This window comes from Bacillus rossius, chromosome 3 (assembly GCF_032445375.1).
Source record: "Bacillus rossius redtenbacheri isolate Brsri chromosome 3, Brsri_v3, whole genome shotgun sequence".
Classification (NCBI taxonomy): Eukaryota; Metazoa; Arthropoda; class Insecta; order Phasmatodea; family Bacillidae; genus Bacillus; species Bacillus rossius.
Window position 1 is genome coordinate 29326646 of NC_086332.1, and position 21730 is coordinate 29348375.

The window sequence follows — 21730 nt, forward strand, 5'->3', positions numbered from 1 at the left end:
CGCTGACGTCACACATGCCACGCGTGCCCGGCCGGATTACAAGGGTCTGGCTACCCATTCCCCTCCGCTCCCCGCTCACTGTCCCGCCAATGACTATTGTCACTCACACTTTTAGCGGCCTGGGAATTCTGCTGGTATTCCGATACCACAGTGCGAAGTGGCAGGTATAAATGCCACCTTTCTGGACTTTTCGGGTGTCAGGATGACGCGACACGTCACATCCGCTCTCGTCCCTTCAAGAAGGACACCATTGGGATATAAGTGACGATGCCAGCCTCCACGGGAGTTCCAAGAGTTCAGAGAGTTCCGCGAGTGAAGAGAAGTGCGACATCGGCGAAGAATGGCGCGACGAGGAGTGGCGGGACCGTGAGAGTGCGACTGATTGGCGCGAAGTATGTGTGTGTGAGAACAGTCGTAAGGTAAGGGACGAATCACTGTCGAGCCTAGCTCCAGTGAGGAGTGTGAATTGTGGAACTTAACAGACATTGAGTGACTTGCGAATAAACATTTTTAAGCGAAAGTGATTGGTTATCAGACCTCACTTATATTAAGAACACTGGAAAAAGTTTATAAAAACAATTTCTATCACTAATATTCACAATAAAAAATATTATTGATGATATGGAACAGTATTCAATATCAATCACTAAAGTTTAAGATTTAAAACACATATATAATTTTTATTTGTATGTAGCTTTTTTTTTTTTTCCATTCTGTGAAAAAAATTTTGCATAGTGCGCATGCACATCGTAAAAATTCAATCTCATCATTTTTTAGTAAGTATAACTTCAAAAATATTTTTTGTTTAGTGGCAAGCAAATGGACATTTTTATTAAAATCTTGTACAAACGCAATTCTAAGTGTCTCACCTAAAAACTGGAACAGGGAACCCCTGGGCTGGGCACGGTAATGCAAAGCTATGAGAGGACCTGGCCTTCAAACCTTGCAGGTTGTTAACTGTCGAAAACTTGGGTGTGGAACTTCCAACAGGCTCTACAATACCAGCCCACCAATGACACAACCTGCTTACAATCACTGCATCTTAAGTAAAGTAGATCCTGCTATAAAGATGTTAGATAAATTGTTGCTAGACAGAAAAATTATATTCAGTAAATTAAAATTTTATATAACTATATATTCTATATGTTACTTTTTATATAACATTTATGAACAGTGAAAAATGTTTTTTCTGGTGAACTTTTTTCAAGCACTTTAGAAATTGTACATGTTTTTCATAACATGTACTTATTTCGCAAAGGTACAGTAGCCATGTTGAAATGTAAAAAATTTCCAGTAATAGACTTAATATTTTTCAACTAAAACTTATTTAACTACATAATAATAGTACTTTATGGCATACAAGAGCTTAATTCAAATTAATGTTGTTTAAATGATGTGAACTATTAAAGAACATAACTCAACAGTATGGCAGGACCTTGTGTATCTCAGCCCTTTAAAACTACTGAAACAAAATGCTGCAAAATCCAACTGCTAATGTGATGTGACTGCTCTTGCCTAAATGTTGGAACAGGTTAAGTCTGTGCACAGAACATCACTAGCTCTTAGCCACGACCGAGCAAGTCTGTTGGTGGACATCTCACCTACTTCCACCAAGATAAACATCTGCCCAACACTGTTGCTCCTAGGCAACAGTATTGCATATAAAATAAATAAATATATACATATATTTTTTTTTTGAATTGCAGGCATATGGTTTACTGTAACTGAGTTGTGCAGAAAAGTGTCTCACCTAAAAACTGGAACAGGAAACCCCTGGGCTGGGCACGGCAATGCAAAGCTATGGGAGGACCTGGCCTTCAAACCTTGCAGGTTGTCCAACGTTGAGAACTTGGGTGTGGAAATCCCCACTGGCTCTATAATACCAGCGATACAGCCCACTCACCATCACTGGCTAATCACGTGTAGCAAGTCCTGCTATAAAGCTGTCGTCCAGAATATTGTTTTAACTGTAGTGGCTATTTTTAGGTTTCGAAAAAAAGATTTTCATTACAAAGTTGATTTCTGGAATGACATTTTGATCTTGGTTTTACTTTTTTTTTTAAATAGAGTTTAAACCATACTAATATACATACACAATTAGCATTGTTTCAGCTTTATTTTTCCAAAATACTTATGCATCATGCATAATTTTACTAATATACTGTTTTTGAGGCACGATAGCCAAATGGAAATTGTGAAAATAGCGCTGGCCATTTTTTATTCTTAAGGGTTAGTGGGAAGCCCGCGTAACCTTGTACTGGAGAGCGTGATTACAAGGTCGTCTTACACGCTTCAATGAAGCATACCTTTCTTTACCTTTGTGTCACGTTAGCGCAGACCTTTCACTCGTGTGCGAAACCTTTGAAATTAGATTTTATAACTGGGTTTTAAGTGCACATTTTCTTTACAATACAGTAAACTATGGCTGTGTCATTCCATATTTCACAAGATTTTTTTTTTAACGGTTTCAAAAAAATATTAAAAAACTAGTCTCATACAAGCCTAGTGGTATGCTTTCCCTCTCTTCCTGAGGAAACAGTGAAGTAATATGGCAATACTTTTAGCAAGGCTTTCAGCAAGGAGACTTGTGAACTCCCAATAACTCTTATTAAAGCCCTTAAAACTTTCCATGTAAGGTATGGTATACTAAAATGAGACAAAAATATTTGTACCTAGGACAATAACTTCAATTCACTAACATCCTCTCATGGCAATATGTAGCTTCAGATGATCCTTTTTTAAAATAAGGTACAATTTTCAAGGAACATGACTGAACAGTATAGCAAGGCCTACTACTTATTTTTCAATACTTTTAAACTAATCACGTAAAATACTGCAACAACAAAGTGCTAAAGAGTTGGAAATGTGATACACGTGATCTTCTTACCTAAATGCTGGGACTGGAAATGCCTGTGCAGGACACATCACTACAAAGCTGAGACTCAATTTTGCTTCGAGACCCTGGCTCTTAGCCACAACCGAAATCTTTGGAGTCGTGCTTCCAACGGGTTCTATAAGGCAACAAAAAGGGGGAGAAATAATATATTATGCTCAAAACAATGGAAAAATTTATGTTGAAAAGCACACTTCTAAATGTACTATGAATAAGACAGGTTTTTTTCCTTCTAAATTTGAACAAAATATAGTATTATTGAGAATGTGTATCAAGTAATGTGGCCCAATGTTTGTAAAAAGGTCACTAGCTTCTGGAAAATTTAAAAGTCTTGTAGCACCACAACAAAAACAAGAATGTTAGATATTTTTTGTAAGTTAAAAAATACAGAATTATTCATGAAATCGTAGCACCACTTGCAAACTTTATTGTACAGTTGACGGAAGATATCTAGAAGCTTGAGACACAGTGGTTGGGGTGCAAAAAAAAAAAAAGGAAGGAACAAGGTGGAGAGGCTACTGCTGGGTGTATACTGTTACTGAAAACATTAACTACACACCACACACTTCACTCGCTGGCATTTCAGCCATGCCTTCCATTTCATTGCTTGAAGAACCCGGATTACAGTCATCATTACTACTATCACTGTTACTCCTAGCCTAATAATTCTATGTCAAAATGAGCATCCATATCATAGTCCTTGTTTTAAGATATTTCACATGTTCGGTGTATGGTTTCCAGTCAGTCATCTGCTCCTTAAATGTTTCTTTGCAGAGTCCTTCCATATCTTCAATTGAGGATTACATTGGGTGATGAAACTTTGCCTTTTCCTTTTGCCCAAATAATTTTATTGGATTTAAGTTCAGGTGATGTGGTGGCAAAAGTGTGTTCTATGCTCGTAACATTTCAAAATTTCATGCCGCTAAATAAATGGTTTGATTCTGCTCATTCTGCTTAATAATCACATAAATTATAGGCTAAAGCATGTAACCTGCAAATGGGATACTACCCAAACGTTGTTGCATGTTGTGTTTAAACGAGATAGATGTTGGCAATTTTATTTATCTTGACTTGTGATACGGTGCATTGTCTGAGACAATTACGTTGGCCAAAAGATTCAGTACAAGTTTTTTTCTTTTACACACTTATTGTAGTTTTGTTGGTTCATTGTTGTAATGGTAGTCTCCTTCCTGTAGCTTGTTGAGACTTCCACATCACTAAGCATTAGGATCAAAACCATTTTCATCACCAGTAAAAACCATTATCAGTTGTTGCCCTTTCGAAACAGGTGTTAACAGGTCGTGGGTCGAGTCATAAATCCAAGATTTATGTTGTACATTCAACAACAAAACATGAGATATGGCCATGTACATGAAATTATGATTTTTTATTCTGAAACATCAAATATTTCTCAATACTCTATTCGCTTATGTCCTATTTCAGACTTTTCAACAAAATTCAATGTTTCAGTTTAGTTTTTCGTCACCGAAAACTAAACTTTCTGACCACTTTTCCAAAAAGTTGTACTTCAATTGCAGGAACACACTTTTGTGTTATATAAAAGTTGTACACAATTCTAAAAAGTACTACTTAATGAATATTATCTGGATTGTATTTACAGGTCTTCTGTTTCTTTTTATCAGGTGTGACGAATAAACTTCCTTTTCTGGTGCCGAGTATCTTCACTTCCACTTTTATTCTCTGCACTGTGCTACCAGACACACTAGTAGCTGCAGCTGTTCTCAACTGTGTTTTTTTTTTCTTTGGAATCTATGGTTCCTGAGTGTTAGCTTGATTTTCCATTAATGACAAGATGTTATAAACTACTTCACAGACCTGCGAATGCCATTTTTTCCCCCCAATACCGTCTATAACATATGTGGCATCTTGAAAATAAAATGCACAAAATATTTGTTTTTTTCGCCTCACATTTCTTAAGTATTTCATAACACATATACCCAATGGTGTCAGTAATTATAAGACTGTTGATGTGTATTCAAGTCCGGAAAGATTAGAGTTAAACCGTGATCACAACATAAAAATTCACATCATGTAGTGAACTACAAACTCCAAAAAAATACAACATTCCAACCTGGGTGGATCCCTCATAAACTGAAGAAAAATGTTTATATTTTCTGGTTTGATAGTACAAGCCTACACGAGTGCTCTACACGTGCACGGTCAAGCGGCGAAGCCCTGATCTGGAGCTAAGGACAACACAATACAACCGGACAGCTGCAGACAGCAGTTGAAGCATGCACACACTGTGCTGTTGAGTCAGGCGTCCAAGCTCGGATCAGCACACCCACTAACATATTTACTTAACTGCAGTTTTATGGAGTTGCATCTTACATAATTCAATAACTTATACATATAACATTTCTGGCCAAAATTTTGCAGTAAAAAAAGTATTGTTACAAAAATTAAGTTCACAACAATTTTCCTAGTGCTTACAGTATTATTAAAAAATGATGTGATAAATGATGTGATTAAAACGTAAAAATAATTAATATTTAATGAACTGTTTGGACTGTGCAATAGACGTGAGCTTTCAAAAATGAAACTATAGTAAATAATGTAGTATGATTGTTGCTACTGAATTCAGTAATATTTCAAACAAGAAATAACTATTATGCTGTGATAACTTTTCAGCGAATTATGTTTAGATTTATAGAAAGCAGTTACCATTGTAAAAAGTTATTTTTCATAATTAAAGCTATTAGTTTATACAAATATGTACTTTTTTCCAGTAAAGCCTGTCTTTTTGACTATACTTTAAATGTTAAACAAGTAAATCAAGTTTTATATAAGTCAGATAACAAACACTAAATCATCTTAGAGCAGATATTTCTTTAAAGCAATATTCTCTTGCATTTAGTTGTATATACTTTTTATTATTGTCATAATTTAAAATATTTAATATTTTTTTTTTGTCAGAGCCTCTTACCTAAAAGCTGGGGCTGGAAAACCTTGCACCGGACACTGAACCACAAACCTCGTACCGTACAAGGCATCAAAGCCTTGCAATTTGTTGAGTGTTGTAAACTTAGGCTTAGAACTTCCAACTGGTTCTATGTGCAGAGAAGGGAAGTAATAAGATTTGTTGTAACAAAGAGTTCACGAAGTGTGCGAGTGAATCAAAGTGAACTGGCACCCTCTCACTACCCACAACTGCAAGCATCTTACCTAAACGCTGGGACGGGGAACCCTTGCGCCGGACACTGCAACACGAACGTCGCCCCTACGCTGTGCAGGGCATCAAAGCCTCGTATTTTGCTCACGCCCGACAACTTAGGTTTGGCACTGCCGACAGGTTCTGTACAGACCACCAGGCCAGGGTCATCGTCCCGACCGGCTTACCTAAATGCTGGGACGGGGAAACCTTGGGCCGGGCACACCATTGCAAGGCTTGTGTTACGCAAAGCTTCAAAGCCTCGTAACTTATCCAGAGTCGTAAACTTAGGTTTAGAACTCCCAACTGGTTCTACACACACAAAATATAGATTATGTAAAACCATTCAATAAATAGAATTTTGATGATTCTACGTACTACTGCTATTATGTTTTACGTCAACTTGAACAATTTTACTCTACCATTAAACAACCAGAAATATTATTTCATAATTTGAAAAACCTTACCTAAACAAAGGGACAGGGAACCCTTGCGCTGGACACTGCATTACAAAAGTCGTCCCATTTTTACGAAAAACTTCGAAGCCTCTCACTTTGTCTTCGTATTTCGAGAACTTGGGCTTAGCACTGCCAACTGGTTCTGTACAAACGACACTTTCCCAAAGCTGCCATTTTGGAAGAAAAAAAAAGAAATTCTTACCTGAATACTGGGACAGGAAACCCTTGGGTGGGACAGAAGAAAATGGAACTATGATTGTATTTTGTTTCGACGCTGCGGGTCTTGTCTCCTGAAGTTAGCTTCGGAGCAGAGCCACCAACCGGTTCTGTACGGCGCATGCACGGAATCAAAGTTTTCAACAAACAGAAATAAACAAGCAATAAAGAAGTTCTGTCCATTATTTTGGAACCCAATACACTGGCGTTGTAACCAAAAACAAAATGTGTAAATGGGAATACTCAGAGGTAGACACCGTAATAAAAACTCTTCTACCATTTTAGAAAGCATTTTCAATTGTCACATTACATCTACGTTTCCAAACTGACCACTCAACACAAACCACACGGTTTGGCAATCACTCTAGGAAAGCTTACCTAAATGCTGGGACAGGGAAGCCTTGTGCTGGACAGAAGATTGTGAAACTACCGGCCTGCTTTGTTTCGACAGAGCGACTCTTGTCCCCCGTGGGGAACTTTGGAGCAGAGCCTCCTACAGGTTCTGTACAGACCATATCAAAACTCATTATTCTGAACAACAGCCTACTTCGGATACAAGGGAATTAAATCAATGACCCAGGCAAGAAAGAGCGCAGTCTTAGGAAAAATTTAGTCATGAACTTCTTTAGAAACTATGTTGAGACCAACAAAAAAAAATACTTTCTTGAACCTAAAAATATATTTAAGTCAGACTATTTTCTAAAGTTTAAAATGTTTTAAGCCTAACTGCAAAATATCTATCATAATGGCAATAAAAGAAAGTTAAAGAACTCCATGCTTACACATAAAATGTCATAAATTTCAATTTTCCCATCCTTCTTCTTATTTATGAATTCATATGTGTATACATGTGTGAGCTTGATAGCCAATGAATCGATAGACACAATAATAAAACAAAACCTTTCTAATGGTAGGTAAGCCCAAATGACCATACCCTACACCACAAACAAAATAAAAGTGATTTCACTAACAATTTATTTATATTTCTGTAAGAAGTAACCAATCTCTCAACTATGAGAGAACTTGGTAAATAATAATCTCACACAACCACATTAAATAATTCAAAAGTAATAAATACCTATTTTTATATCAAGGCTCATTTACAGTTAACTTTTTCTAAAAAAATGTGCAGTAAAAATTGATATTCCCTACAACCCTAATATCCTTGAATAAAAATATATTTCATGGAGTAGGACTCAAATATTTTGTTCAAAAAATCAACCATTGCATTCACTGCATGGGCAGGAATTTGTATGTCATTTACATAAGACATTACATTAGTTTCGAACAAAGAAATTTTCTTGATGTTTTCTGACGAAATACTCAGTAACTTTAGTTGAAACAATTTCCCTCTTCCGCTTTGATTAATTTACCAACGTAATGTACCATATGCAAAATCTTTTACTGAATTATATTTGACAACAGATCTCATCTATACCTTCATCACTCTATGTGCATTTATAAAAATAAATGCAATGTCGTTCCGTAACGACCCTTATCTATTTCAATATTTATATGGTTCTATGCTAACGTGGTTCAGAGTGGTATTATGGACAAAGTTGTAGAAGCAACAGCTCCGCTAGAACTCCCAAAATTTAGAGTAAATGCTAGAAACAATTAATTTTGTTTTAAAACTATCCACCTTCTGGGTGGTGATGGGGGGAAAATTAATAAAATAATTAAAAAGTACATAAAATATTTTGAAAAATAAAAGATTCATAATATTGTTAATAATGTTTATAATAATTATAATAATACAATAATATAATAATAATAATAATAATAATAAAAATAAAAATAAAAATGTTACTTATCATTCAAGATAAAAGATTTAATAAAGATTCTACATCATATAATTTCTGACAAATAATATGTTCTTCCTTTCACCAGATTATATCACTTACTAGTTTCTTCAAAATTTGTAAACTTATGCAAAATAAAGTAATAAACATAATTTAAAATGTTCTGTTTCACAATTTTTTTAAGTCACATCCCAAACGACTTGTAATATTTAGTGCAATCACATCTTGGTTTTTGAAATAACCCCTCCCCAAATTACTGGTCCAGCTTCCAATGGTACTCTCCTGGCTTAGACCCTAGGTTGGACAGCGATTAGCAAAAGTGATCCCAAACTCAGATGATAAAACATTTGCAAAATCTTACATCATAAAATCTATGCAATCACTTTTTTTCTCCAAAACTGTTGGAAAATAAAGTGATTAAATACACTTTCCTAACCACTAAAACAAACCTTGCTGGGATCAGTATTTGTGTTTTGCCATTTGGATCTCTTAATGCTAATGGTCATCCTATTGATAGCAGCACAACCGATGCAATGGTAAGCAAACATAAAAGTGCCATCCTACTTACGGTGTACAGTGAACAACCTTAAAGCTTACAGAAAATTACGGTTCATAGCCAGGCAAGCTGAAAATTAATTTAATGTCCACCACACCGCAGTGGCGTACCACAAGTACTGAGAGTGGTTCTTGCTGAACTTGGCAGAACATTAAGTCTCATAGAAAGTAGAACATTGGGATGGTATCTGACTGTGAATAACTAGACAGGTCTTACAACCTCTTTTATTACAGTTATTATAGAACACCCCCCACCACACCCCCCACCATCAACCCCAGCATCCTTGCTAAGATGTTGAACAGTGGAAGGATATTAAAGATGTGCATTACTGAATACCTATTTTGCTATCACTGTTTATTAATAAAGTCATATCTCACTTTCCAATTTGCAACAATGGTCTTCTTTACCAACAAAGAAGTCCAGTTACATGGATAATTTTTTTCAAATATTCATTCAATGCAAGAGATAGGCAAGTAAAATCAAAGACTGCATTCCTTAAACTACTTGCTGCCTAGATTAAGAGACAAATTCCAGCTTCATGGCTGGGATTTCCATTTGACGATGCCGACTGAAAGGCACAGTAAAAAATCTGTGAACACCAACACCACGAAGTGACTTCAACATCACAGCAAAGACACAAGACAACAGCAGCGAACGTACTGCTATCATCTTTAACAAAATGGTTCCAATTGTGCAACATTGAGAGCTCCTGAAAATTCCTTCCCATGGGTTTCTAACTAAAGTCAAGACTAGCAGAACTCTACAGATGATCCAATAACATTTTTATTATTACTGATATAACTGATACAACCATTTGAACATTGAAAATAATTTTTTAACGGTATTTTGTTTTGTCAAGTATAAAAGTGTTGTAATAAATCCCTTTTAAATGTATGTAATTAATTATGTATGTTTAATTTATTATATTAAGTTTTTTAATCTACAAATACCTAAATACCATATGATTATTTGGAAAAAACAATTATTCAATTAAAAAATACTATTTTTTATCAAGTGGGTACATGTATAAGATGAAATTCAAAATGTTTACTACAAACATAAAATTTAAATTAATGTTTATTTTCTTTCACAATTTCATTTAAAGAAAGCTAAGACCCTACACCAAATTCTGGCTGCATGCCTGACTAGATCAGGAAAATACACGATAAATGGAGTCTGTAAATATAGCATGTGTAACAAAAGAAACTATTTAAAACATTGTCAATAAAATAGTCTTCTTTGTACCTTGTTGGAAATATTGTAAGGATAGACAAAAATCTTATCTACAATTTCTGGCAGGTTGTACTCTATTTATAAATACATAAAACTGACATAATAAATTAAGTGCAAACTCTGGTTACTTTGATAGTCATGGTACATTAAAACATTACTTACCTTGATTATAGTTTCACATCCCCCAGAATAAGAAAAAAGCCAAAAAATAAATAAATGGTGGGCCGCTAACATTAAGGTGCATGCATGTGAAGGCAGTCCGACTCAAATTTGGATTACTTGTAGCAATTTTGAATAATAAAAATTTCTATAGGCTACAGCTTGCTCAGAAAACAATTCAGTACCAGAAAGATTAAAATTGTGATCAAAAATTCTCAAAGTGCCCATATGTGCAGCAGGGGTACCCTATCCCAACATTCAGGCAACAGTTTCACTTCAGCTCAAATTAATCTATGAATTACATTCAAGAAAGTCTAAACATTCCTACAAAATTGTATGGTATATTTTTTATAAAATACAATTTAAACATGTAGCATGCATTATTGTGTTATTGTCAGCCAAACAGTATATGAGTAAATTCAATTTTGACATAATATTTCATGTTTTTTTTTTTTTTTTTCCATGAGAGAATTATTATGCATGTTGCATGTACAAAACAGTTTTCATTGTGTTTACATCCATGATTTTTTTTTTACTGCACATACCAATTGCATGCAGATCAAATAATATATAAATATAAAAAAAAGCTAACTTTTAATTTTTAAGTACCTATCAAGTGTTGATTAACAATAACTTGTAATCATATCAAAACAAAAATTACAGAACATAAACACAATTTTTTTTTAGTCCAAGGTCGAATGTTTTATTTAATTTCAACTTTACATCAAAAATATTTTTATATTGAGTGCATGCATATGTATGAGTAGTCATACAAATAAATCAATATAAAAATATGTACAATGCGGAAAATTTTTAGCGTAACACACTTTTACTACGATATTCATCATATAATTTAATCCCCCCCCCCCCCCCCCCCTTTTCGCATCATTTAATATGTCTGTCTAATTCAGAGTGCAGTAATAAAAATTTATTTTATTTATGAATCAAAGAAATGTAAATTTATTGAACATTTCACAGATGAGCGTGTGATAATTCTGGAGAAAATTGTTACTACAAGTCTAAAGCTTTAAATGGCCACGAAAAATTATTATATGAACAAAGAAACTACATACGTATAATGTATTATTATGTTATTATTTCCAATATTGCAAATTTTAAGTTTCACTGTTGAGTATGTTACTGACTAAATGAATTAATTAAATAATTGAACTAATCTAAATATAATTTGATGGATAAATAATACTAACGCTCATTTGGTTTTCTTCATATTTGCAAAAATATATACAGTGTTAGTTAGAATTCCTAAATTATAATATTTTTTTATTAAATAAGGAAATTACAAACATTTGACCTTAAACCTAAGTTGCTGATGATATGATACTTGAAACCATGAATAAATTTTACAATCATAAATTATTCAATCTCTCATTTCTATCATTACAATCATAGAAAAATTCACAACAATGTAATGAGATGCAGATAGAATATTGAATATTATTATTTTTTAATTAGATTCGTAAACTGTTATAAATCACTAGTATTACATCATGTTAGCTATTAACAATAAGTTTTTTTTATCTGAATGCCATATTAGATGGACGCACTAGAGCTAGAAATTGAACTCCTCAAGGTCTGTACTGTTTCTTAACACAGTTGTTATGAAAAGGAAATGCCTTTTAACATATGTTGTAGTCAATACATTTTTAATATCCAGTCACTGGATTGATGCAGATCGTGATGTTTTGCACATTTACTCATGAATAATACCAATATGTATGTACCTATGTATGTATGCATATGTATGTGTGTGTGTGTGTGTGTGTATGTATATATATGCATGGTGTTGCATGTTAATGGTTTTTTTTATTTTATTTATTTATTTTAAAAATGGCAAGATCTCAATACCTCAACAAAGTAAAATGTGCGTAAAACTTTTTGTACAACTTAAATTATATGGGGTTCGTAACTAAATTATTTTAAGCTACCACGTTGCACTTTGGCTTTTACTATTGTAAAGAATACAAAAGTCAGTGCTGACTGACAAGATTATTTGCTTGATTCTAAAATACAATTTATTTATAATTTTCTATGAAATAAGTTTTAGTTTAGTTATTTGTGTTTTTGGTAAATAAATTCCCAATACAAAGATAATATTTTTATTTGTTCAACTGACAGTAGCAAATGTTAAACAAAATTATTCGTACACATAAATAAATTTTAAAATAAAATTTGTACACATAGAATGTAGTATAGGTTGTGAAATTAGAAAAACTGGTTTTATTGGCATTATATTAGCAGTTATTATCATTATAAACTTTAATATAACTTTATTAAGATTCATAAACTAAGAAAAAACCCTGTAATAAATAATTGTATGGAATCTTACGTTTAACCTAACATTATGGGCTAAAACATACCCTTCTAAAAGCATAAGACGAATCAAAGTTCTTATAAGTCAACAATGAAAAATTATTAACATGACAAGTGAAAATGATTTTAAAAACACAGTAAATATTTACACAAAAGGGTATGTGTATTATATGGTATAAAGCGTGATTAAAATAAATGTCCTGTGCTTAATAAATTTTGTTTATGTTCATTAATAATTAGAATCACATAACTATTAAGTTATCTGTACATAGTTAATTTTTAGTCTATAATAAGTTAATCATTTTAAGAAATGAGAGAATGAAGATTTATAGTTAACCATTTCCATGAATATTTTATTTTGTTTCACCGAGAAGAAAAGTTAGAACGCATCATGTGACCAGCAACTTGAGCAAGAAACGCTGCAAGGTACGGATGTGCACTCACCCGTGATGACAAGGCGGCCCTTGGTGGCGCTCAGTCTTGTCTCTCCTGTCAGTCTGTGTTTGGTCCGACACTGGTACGACTTATATCCGTCCTCTGGTCCAACGTCGCGAATGTGCAACTCTCCCGAAGGCAGGACTAAGTATTTTCCATCTGCCAAACACACACCCAATGTTGTTAGCAGGGCCAGTCAGAAAAATGTGCATTTAATTTCCCCAATCATTTGTAAACATTAATGGTCTCATTGATAGATGAATATACAGTACTTAAGTATGCAAATGAAATTTCTTTTTAAGCATCATAATAACACAGCTGATTCTTAAAAAAGAAAAATTGTTTAAAAAAAAGTTTTATAATTGAACATACCATCAATATGACATGGGTTATGTAAAATAATTCCCAGCACAATTATTGCAATATTTAACTTGTAGAAAGTTTAAATCTTGTAATGCTGCTGTTTGATTTATGAAATTTAATTTTTCTTCCAAATCAAGAAATCCAAGTAAAATTTAAATGTAAAATAAAATGTGTACTTTCAATCTTAAACACATAATTTTAATAAAATAATATAATAATTACAAATTTGAGCAAATGAAGATACTACTGTGAGGATCTGAGAGTCAATATGTACCATTAATGATACAATCAAATAACACAACATTAAATTTATTTTATTTTGAAACTGTCAATAAAAAAAATATCACATTGAAAAAATTAATTAATAACAAAATATTTTTACTTTTTTTTTATCTTAACTACTGTATATTCATATTTTCAAGTGAATGAACATCAATAAGCAATAAATGCAATAAAATTATATGGTGACATTAAAATCTTAAAGATGACCACAATTACAGTGTCTATAAGTTTCAATCTAGCCATAAAACAGACCTTTCTAAACTAAAATGGAATACTACACATACACCTCACATTAAAGCTCGATGAATGTGCACTTTTATCAAATTCTTACACTCCAAATCCAACCTACTATTTAAGCTCAGTAATGCAAAGTCTTGAACTAAAGTACATCTTTAAAATTACCAAACGCTAAAATGTACTTAAATGAGCTTGGAGTAAGTCACCAAAAATACAAGTTAACTTAAAAGAATAATATTACACAATGATTGCAAATTATCATTAAAAAATTGTATTTTATATGGTGAATTTACTATTTTTTACAGTAAGATAAACTGCAAAACAAATGATTGGGAGAAATTATATGCCTTCAAAACATATAATAATGTGTACTCATAATGCTAATGTTTCTTACTGATCACAATAAAATATAATAAACAATAAGACATTATAAAAATCACACACTAATAAGGAGCAAAAATGTACTTCTCAAATTAAGTCAGAAGCACCTGAAATTATTTCAAGAGAACCATAATGTCAGGGGTGGACTGACCTGCTAGAGAACCTGGAGACTACCAAGTGCAACCCCCCAACACCCCTTTCAGAGCACACACACACACCCTCTAAGGAGAGAAAATGGCACCCTTCGGTTGGCACCCCTCCTGACACTTTTCCACCACCTTCCCGCTGCAGTCAGTCCACCCCTGGTTAATGCCATTACACAAGCATTCGCATCACGTCTGACAGTTTCACTGGTAATGCCGTCCAGGAAGAACTAGCTGAGACTGCACCAGAAGAGGGATTTCAAAGTTGCTCGTCTCAACACATGGACATTCACTGTATAGAATACACAATTTCTTTTGGGACCACTTTACCATGAGACCAAGGATAACGTTGGTATTTTAATGCAAGCAATTGTGATAAAATGAAAGACTAAAAAGATTTACTAAACTTTATAAAGTATCCATTTGATTATAATATTTTGTGTGAAATATAACTGAAAAGACAAAAATTGTGTAACTTTACAAACTAGCAAATATAGATGTCAATAAAAGAGGCTATATTTCAAAAATGTTCTTATGCAATGACACATCAGTATATTTTCTTTTGCATGAAATTATGTTTTTGGTACTTCACATTAAAGAGAAAACTATACCACCCCTGTATTTTTTGTGCAGAAAATTACAATCCGCAATTTTTTTTTAACTTTTATACAGATTTATTTTTATTATTTAAACAAAGATTTCTGATATTTATGTATATGTTTGTTTTTAATTTCTATCTTCGAAATTAAATACGCAAGACAAAACTTCATTAAAATATACGTAGTTATTTCTTTTTAACTGAATGCTAAACAATGTGACAGCAAAATAAAGTCTGAAAATATGGTTAGGGTCACGTAGACCAACAGCTGAGTCTATGCGGTTACACTCAAGGGCATCAACACATTAGAAGCTATCAGCCTGGCTTGCCATTCTTCATTTGTTCATGCAACAATCCTCCTGCATCATAGATACTGTCCATTACTACACCAATAACATCTGTAGTTTCTTTGTATTAGTTGCTTTTCTTAAAGATTTCAGCAAAGACAAGCTGGGAGCTCCTGGTGAGGTAAGTTCATATCAAGAGCCAAGGACATAGTCACTAAAAACCTTATTCTTCAACACATAAATATAAATGTCTTTAAAATGCAGAAATTTAAAGCAAATATCGTAAGTTTGTGTATTATGTCAAATGTCAGGAGATGATGCAAATGCTTTTTATTTGAATATAGTATAAATAAAGTCACTGTACATACATTATACACTGTTTAGCATTAAGTAGGTGCATATACAATTTTTAAAGATTATAAAACTTTATTTTTGGCTTTAGCTTTACTTTGATACTGTGAATATTTACAGGAAGTCTACATTTAAGAACATATTAAAACTGTTAAACTGATGTCTCAATGAACACCGCTCTATACTATACAAGTCAGACAAAATCATAGCCACAGAACTAATTTTTTAAAAATGGTATCTATAAAGCAAATATTTACTGGTTATGTATAATTTCAAAGAACTAAAATTCATATTTGCAAACAAACTGAACTTAAAATTCATCACTCATAGCTTTATATATACACTGTAAAATGTCTGACTACAACTATCACAATAGCATATAAGTTAATGGCATATTAAAAAAATGTCATACCTTCTAATTTCTTGGACAAAACAAAAAAAAAAATCTTACTCTATGTATATCAAGTCAGACAAAACCATGGTGCAATATCTATCGTTAAATATTAACACTATAATTAACTGTGCATTAGAAAATCAATAAGATGATTGTGATCAAGAGGAATATTGGTTATATTCATGTATGAACAGGTACCCTACTTAATCATACTGGTTGCTCAAATCAGCTCCCATTAATAAAATGTGATTCAGTCTCCATATTCTGTTATCCAATACACAATTAATAAACAACATATTAACTTACAAATAAATTATTCATGCAATTTAAAATAAATAATTCAATACTTTTAAAATAAACGTTTTAATATAAATAATTAAGAACTTAATTTTGAAAAAAAAATAGTATGTATCCTTTTTTGTTCAAAGCACTTTCAAAGTTTACAGCAACACATTTAGGAATGGAAACATAGGTAAATAAAGGTAGGATTTATCGACTAAATAAATGATATAAATGTGATGAAAAAGAAAGCATATTTTTTCGAAACAGCAGCAAACTCCAGCACTTGGAAGATAAAAGAAAAGTAGAATCTAAAGCTCAAACATACAACACCTGAAACACAAATATATTACTTTGAAATTCACACATCAATACCAGAACTGGAGTTGTCTAAGAAGATTTCTGTGTCTTCATTTTCTACCCACGATGAAACGAAGACATAGTCAGCAACAAAACTTGGAATGTGACACTTAATGATAGCTGTGTTTCCTCTGAGGACATGCTCATCCATCACATTCACATCATATCGCTGTGCGACAACTGCAAATAACCAAAAAAAAATGTGGTTTCAACGAGGACTCTTTAACCTTTCGATCACATCAAAGAGCTGCACGTTCGTTGAATCAAGGTGGTTTACTTCTTTTGGCTGACATTTTAAAAACTGAAAAAAAAATTTTAAACCATGAAGAAACTTGTTTCTTGGAGTATATTTCAGATGAACTACTAGTACGGCTAGCAAAAACATATGTTCACCCAATAACCATACTAAGCACTGGATGTGTTTCGAAAGTGCTTCGAAGATACATTATAGCCTAGCTAATCCACTGACAAAATTTTATGTGTAAAAATTTCCCGATACAGAAGAAATGTGGCAAGAGATACCACGTATACTGGTAACTGTGAAAAACTTTTATTACACTATAAGGTAAATAATAAATTTACAATTTACAAAACTTACAGGTCTATGTCAACATCTGTACTGGCATATGTTTTGTGAAATTAGAATTCTAACATAATATTTTAGATGACTAAAAACTACTAGAATATATATGGAACATTCAAGAAGAATAAATGGTTAAATGCTAAACAAAATCAAAGAAAACAATGTTATACGGTACTGGAGGATGAAAAAAATATTTAGTTTCCAATTGCAATAAACGTAGTCAGATCACCAACATGAAAAATATGATGAAACAAAAAAAAGCTTTGATTTTGAGCGGAGAAGGAAATATTGAAATATAAATTATTATTTTCAAAGGAAAAAAACCATATAACTGTATACAGCCATATTAACATACAGCAACTGCGTAGTTAAGACATGTGATTACATAAGTATGTATAAAAAAAAAAAATTGTTTCAATAATATTTTGTTGCATTCCTTGCAGCTGTTAGTAATACAGTATGTGATATTTGATGTGTGTAGTAAGATTTTATGTTTTTATTTCTAGATGATATAATTCTAATTGACTTTTATGCAAAAGGATCATAATTATATATATAATTATATATATTTATTTATGTATTTATAAAGTTTCTTATTGAACTTTTGACATTTCCCAAATCTTTTACTCATCTTATTCTTAATATGTATGCAATTTACATTTTACTGGACTGCTTTTCATAGGCTGACAATTTGTATAAGGGTTTTCCCTATCTAAACTTGCAAGTTTTTCAGTGTGCAATAAAGATGATTATTAAAAAAATTGTGGTCACAAATTGTACCTATGTTTCACAGGTAGAATAAAACAATCATATGCTGAATGTATTTGGGGAGGTTCTGATAGAGATAATCCTATACTTTCTTCTCAATATGTTACATAAACCAAACAGGTTCTCTAACGATGAAGAAAAGAAATCAAACAACATTGGGACATTCACTTATTCCCTCATGTAGTATTACCGTAGTCTGAAGGTGGGAGATAGCGAGTTCCTTTTGTGTCCTCCCAAGAAACAATTTCAACATGGTCCGATACAAAAGATGGAATATTGCATTTGAAGACTGCTGTATTACCCTTAATGACAAATACATCATATACTTGTGCTTCATAATACTGGTTTACCACTGGAACAAATAAATTATGTAAATTATGTCAAATGAGCACAGTACAGAATCCAATTGTCTTCCTCGATTCATTTAACAGCAACAAAATTAAATACCCCTGCAAACCTGAAATTTTAACAGAAAAGTTGACTTGTACATACATGTATCATGAAAACTGTTGTTGCATATCCAACATAAAGGTATGAGAATTACTATTTTGACTTCCCTGGTACCCCAAGAGACAAATAATAGGAATATTTTTCACTCCATGCAGCAGATGAGAGAAAAAGCAGATGAACTGTAACAGAATTTCAAGTGACAGCATACAAACTGGTCTTTACCATAGTTGCTGCTATCTGCAGGCGAAGCCGAGAAAGAACCGTCGTCTGTGACCCACTCGACAATGTCCACGAAATCTGCCACAAAACTCGGCACCAGGCACTTGAGCACGGCAGTGTTTCCCCGCAACACAAACTCATCGATGACTCGACTCTGGTAGAACTGGTGTACCACTGTGTGACGGGCAATCACAACAAATCATTAGTCATGTTTACCGTGGTCGGAATCGGGGTAGTAAGTTCCACCGTTGCTGTCCGTCCACATTTCAACCGTGACAAAGTCCGACACAAAGCTCGGCACTTCACATTTCATGACGGCGCTGTTGCCGCGGATCACGTACTCATTGTCGGCCTCCACTTCGTAGGACTGAGCTACAACTGCAAGAAACACGCACACATGGCAAACAAACAGAATGCTCACTACACAAAGTTTCACCCAACCGCACGATACAGTCGTGATGGCAATTCCTCAGAATGCACTTTTTTAGCTTCCGTTGATTGTTATCCATGATTTAAAATTTGAAAAATGCTTGATTAGTTAAAATGTGTATAGTTCCATTATGTGTGTTGTTAACCTCGCAAAATATGTCATGATGGGGAAAGATAATACAGATGACTTTTCAAACAATATATGTTATGCCAATTCCTATTTATCATGTGAACAAATATTGGCCCTCTTAAATCTTACATTTGCAGAAAAGAAAACAGACACTCATCACTACGAATCCAAACCACGAAAACACTGTATGACAAAAGGGTCCCATGAACATAAACCAAAAGACAATCAAGGCTCATACATAAAATTTCATTTGAAACAACTTGATGTAACTAAGGGACAATCAACAAAAGGAGCCAACTCTAGCATTTTTTTCCTGTGACCATGGAATAACTCTATGAAACCAATTTCTCAAAAATGACCAGCAGTAGACAAAACAAAGAGGAACATGGAGTAAAACAAAAAAGAAATCAAAAACTAATTAAAAACCAATCATAAACAAAAAGGATAAAATTTCTGCAATATCATAATGAAAAAGGAAACAAGAGCTCAAAATTTAAAAATCATTATAGCTACTGTTCTAAATATGGTAACATTAAGACTGTTATTGCGTTTGCCATATTCTCATCAGAATGTTTGGATTTGCAACAACCAATGAAACAGTGTCACTGTATTTATTAGCTCTGTAGTTTTAGGTTGCTGCAATCTGGACTGAAAAAAAAAAAAACATGTAGTTTATAAGAATGCTGCAGAGACCCTGTAAAGGAAAGTGTATAGACATAAGAACATGTATGAGAACGATAGTCAATACTCATGACATTACCATAGTTATCGGTTGTCGCGGAATGTCTGTGGATCTCGCCATCATCAGCCACCCATGACTCAACAAACACAAAGTCTGCCACAAAACTGGGAATCTTGCACTTCATAACAGCACTGTTTCCTCGAATCACATACTCATTTTCTGCTTCCGTCACATAATACTGAGCCACAACTAGAAAAATTCCTCAGCTTAGCAAACACAGAACCACCAGGACATTTTTTTACACGCAACATTACAAAGTCCAAACAAAAAAATTTCAGATACAATAACAGTATACTTGAATGGCAAAATAAATATTTCATTTTTAATAGTATCCAGTCCTTAAAAAAACTGTTTGAATAAGTTTCAATTTTTTTTTAATCTGCCTTTCAAATAACTGCTGTAAAGATTTCATGTCATCGGGCCCTCAAAAGCATTTCACTATTTTTCTATAGGAAGACATTACCGTAGTTGTCTGTGGCAGGCACGTACGTCTCCCCACCGTCCGACATCCACGCCTCAACCTGGACAAAGTCGGCCACAAACGAAGGAATGCTGCACTTGAGCACTGCAGTGTTGCCCCGAATGACATACTCTGTGAGGATCTCGGCCTCGTAAAACTGATTGACCACTGCACGAACCAAGCACTTGGTTAAACTCCACAAATGGAACAAAGAACTTTAACTGACGGCGGCTGAGCTCAAGGAAACAAATTTTAAACACTGCTGATGGTATCACTGGCTGCCATTTCTAAGAAAATAAAACTCATAAAATTTCAGTTAGTTTTAAATTATAAAAGTCAATGCAGACTGCATGTGAGCTCTGAAACAACTAAGAAGATTTCATATGCCTGTATTTAAAGCCACTTCCATAGACACTAAAATTTCCCTGCAAAACATGCTACACTGAAAACAACTAATATGTTCCAAAATAAAATCTTAGACTGTGGTCAAAATGAAATAAAAAAGAAAATTAGAATTATAGAAAAACATTTTGTGTAAAAAAATTTTTTAAGAAAGTGGCATTAAATTCAAGATTGTGTTGAAATATTACAAATACTAGACTACAAGATGACTTCTCAGCCCTATTCCTTCTGCAATAAAGATGAGAAATAATAAAACTTTCAAACAAATGTCCATTAAATCCATACACAAAATAGAATACAAAATGGTGTCAGGTAATATGTTATTATGTGTCAGGTAATATGTTATTATGTGTCAGGTATTATGTTTACCATAGTCAGGTGTTGGCTGAAAGACTGAACCATCGCTCCCAACCCATGCTTCGACTCTAACAAAGTCTGCCACAAATGATGGAATGTTACATTTCAGGACTGCTGTATTTCCACGGATCACATATTCCGACACCACTTCCGCTTCGTAGTACTGATTCACAACTGTGGGAGTACACATTGAGATGGAATTAATGTCTTGCATACAAAACTACAGCATCACAGATGGTCATACGACCACTTTAGAGCCC

At 33.4% G+C, this 21730-nt stretch overlaps 1 protein-coding gene across 1 annotated transcript in view; it reads right to left on the minus strand.

The window, feature by feature from the left end:
• Positions 1–21730, minus strand: part of LOC134530446 (cell adhesion molecule Dscam2) — a 469894-nt gene that overhangs the window by 200538 nt on the left and 247626 nt on the right. The window contains exons 6-7 of the mRNA XM_063365267.1: positions 13265–13414; positions 1751–1874 (exon numbers count right to left, since the gene is read on the minus strand). Coding sequence (XP_063221337.1) covers positions 1751–1874; positions 13265–13414 — 274 coding nt within the window. The remainder of the gene's footprint in view (positions 1–1750; positions 1875–13264; positions 13415–21730) is intronic.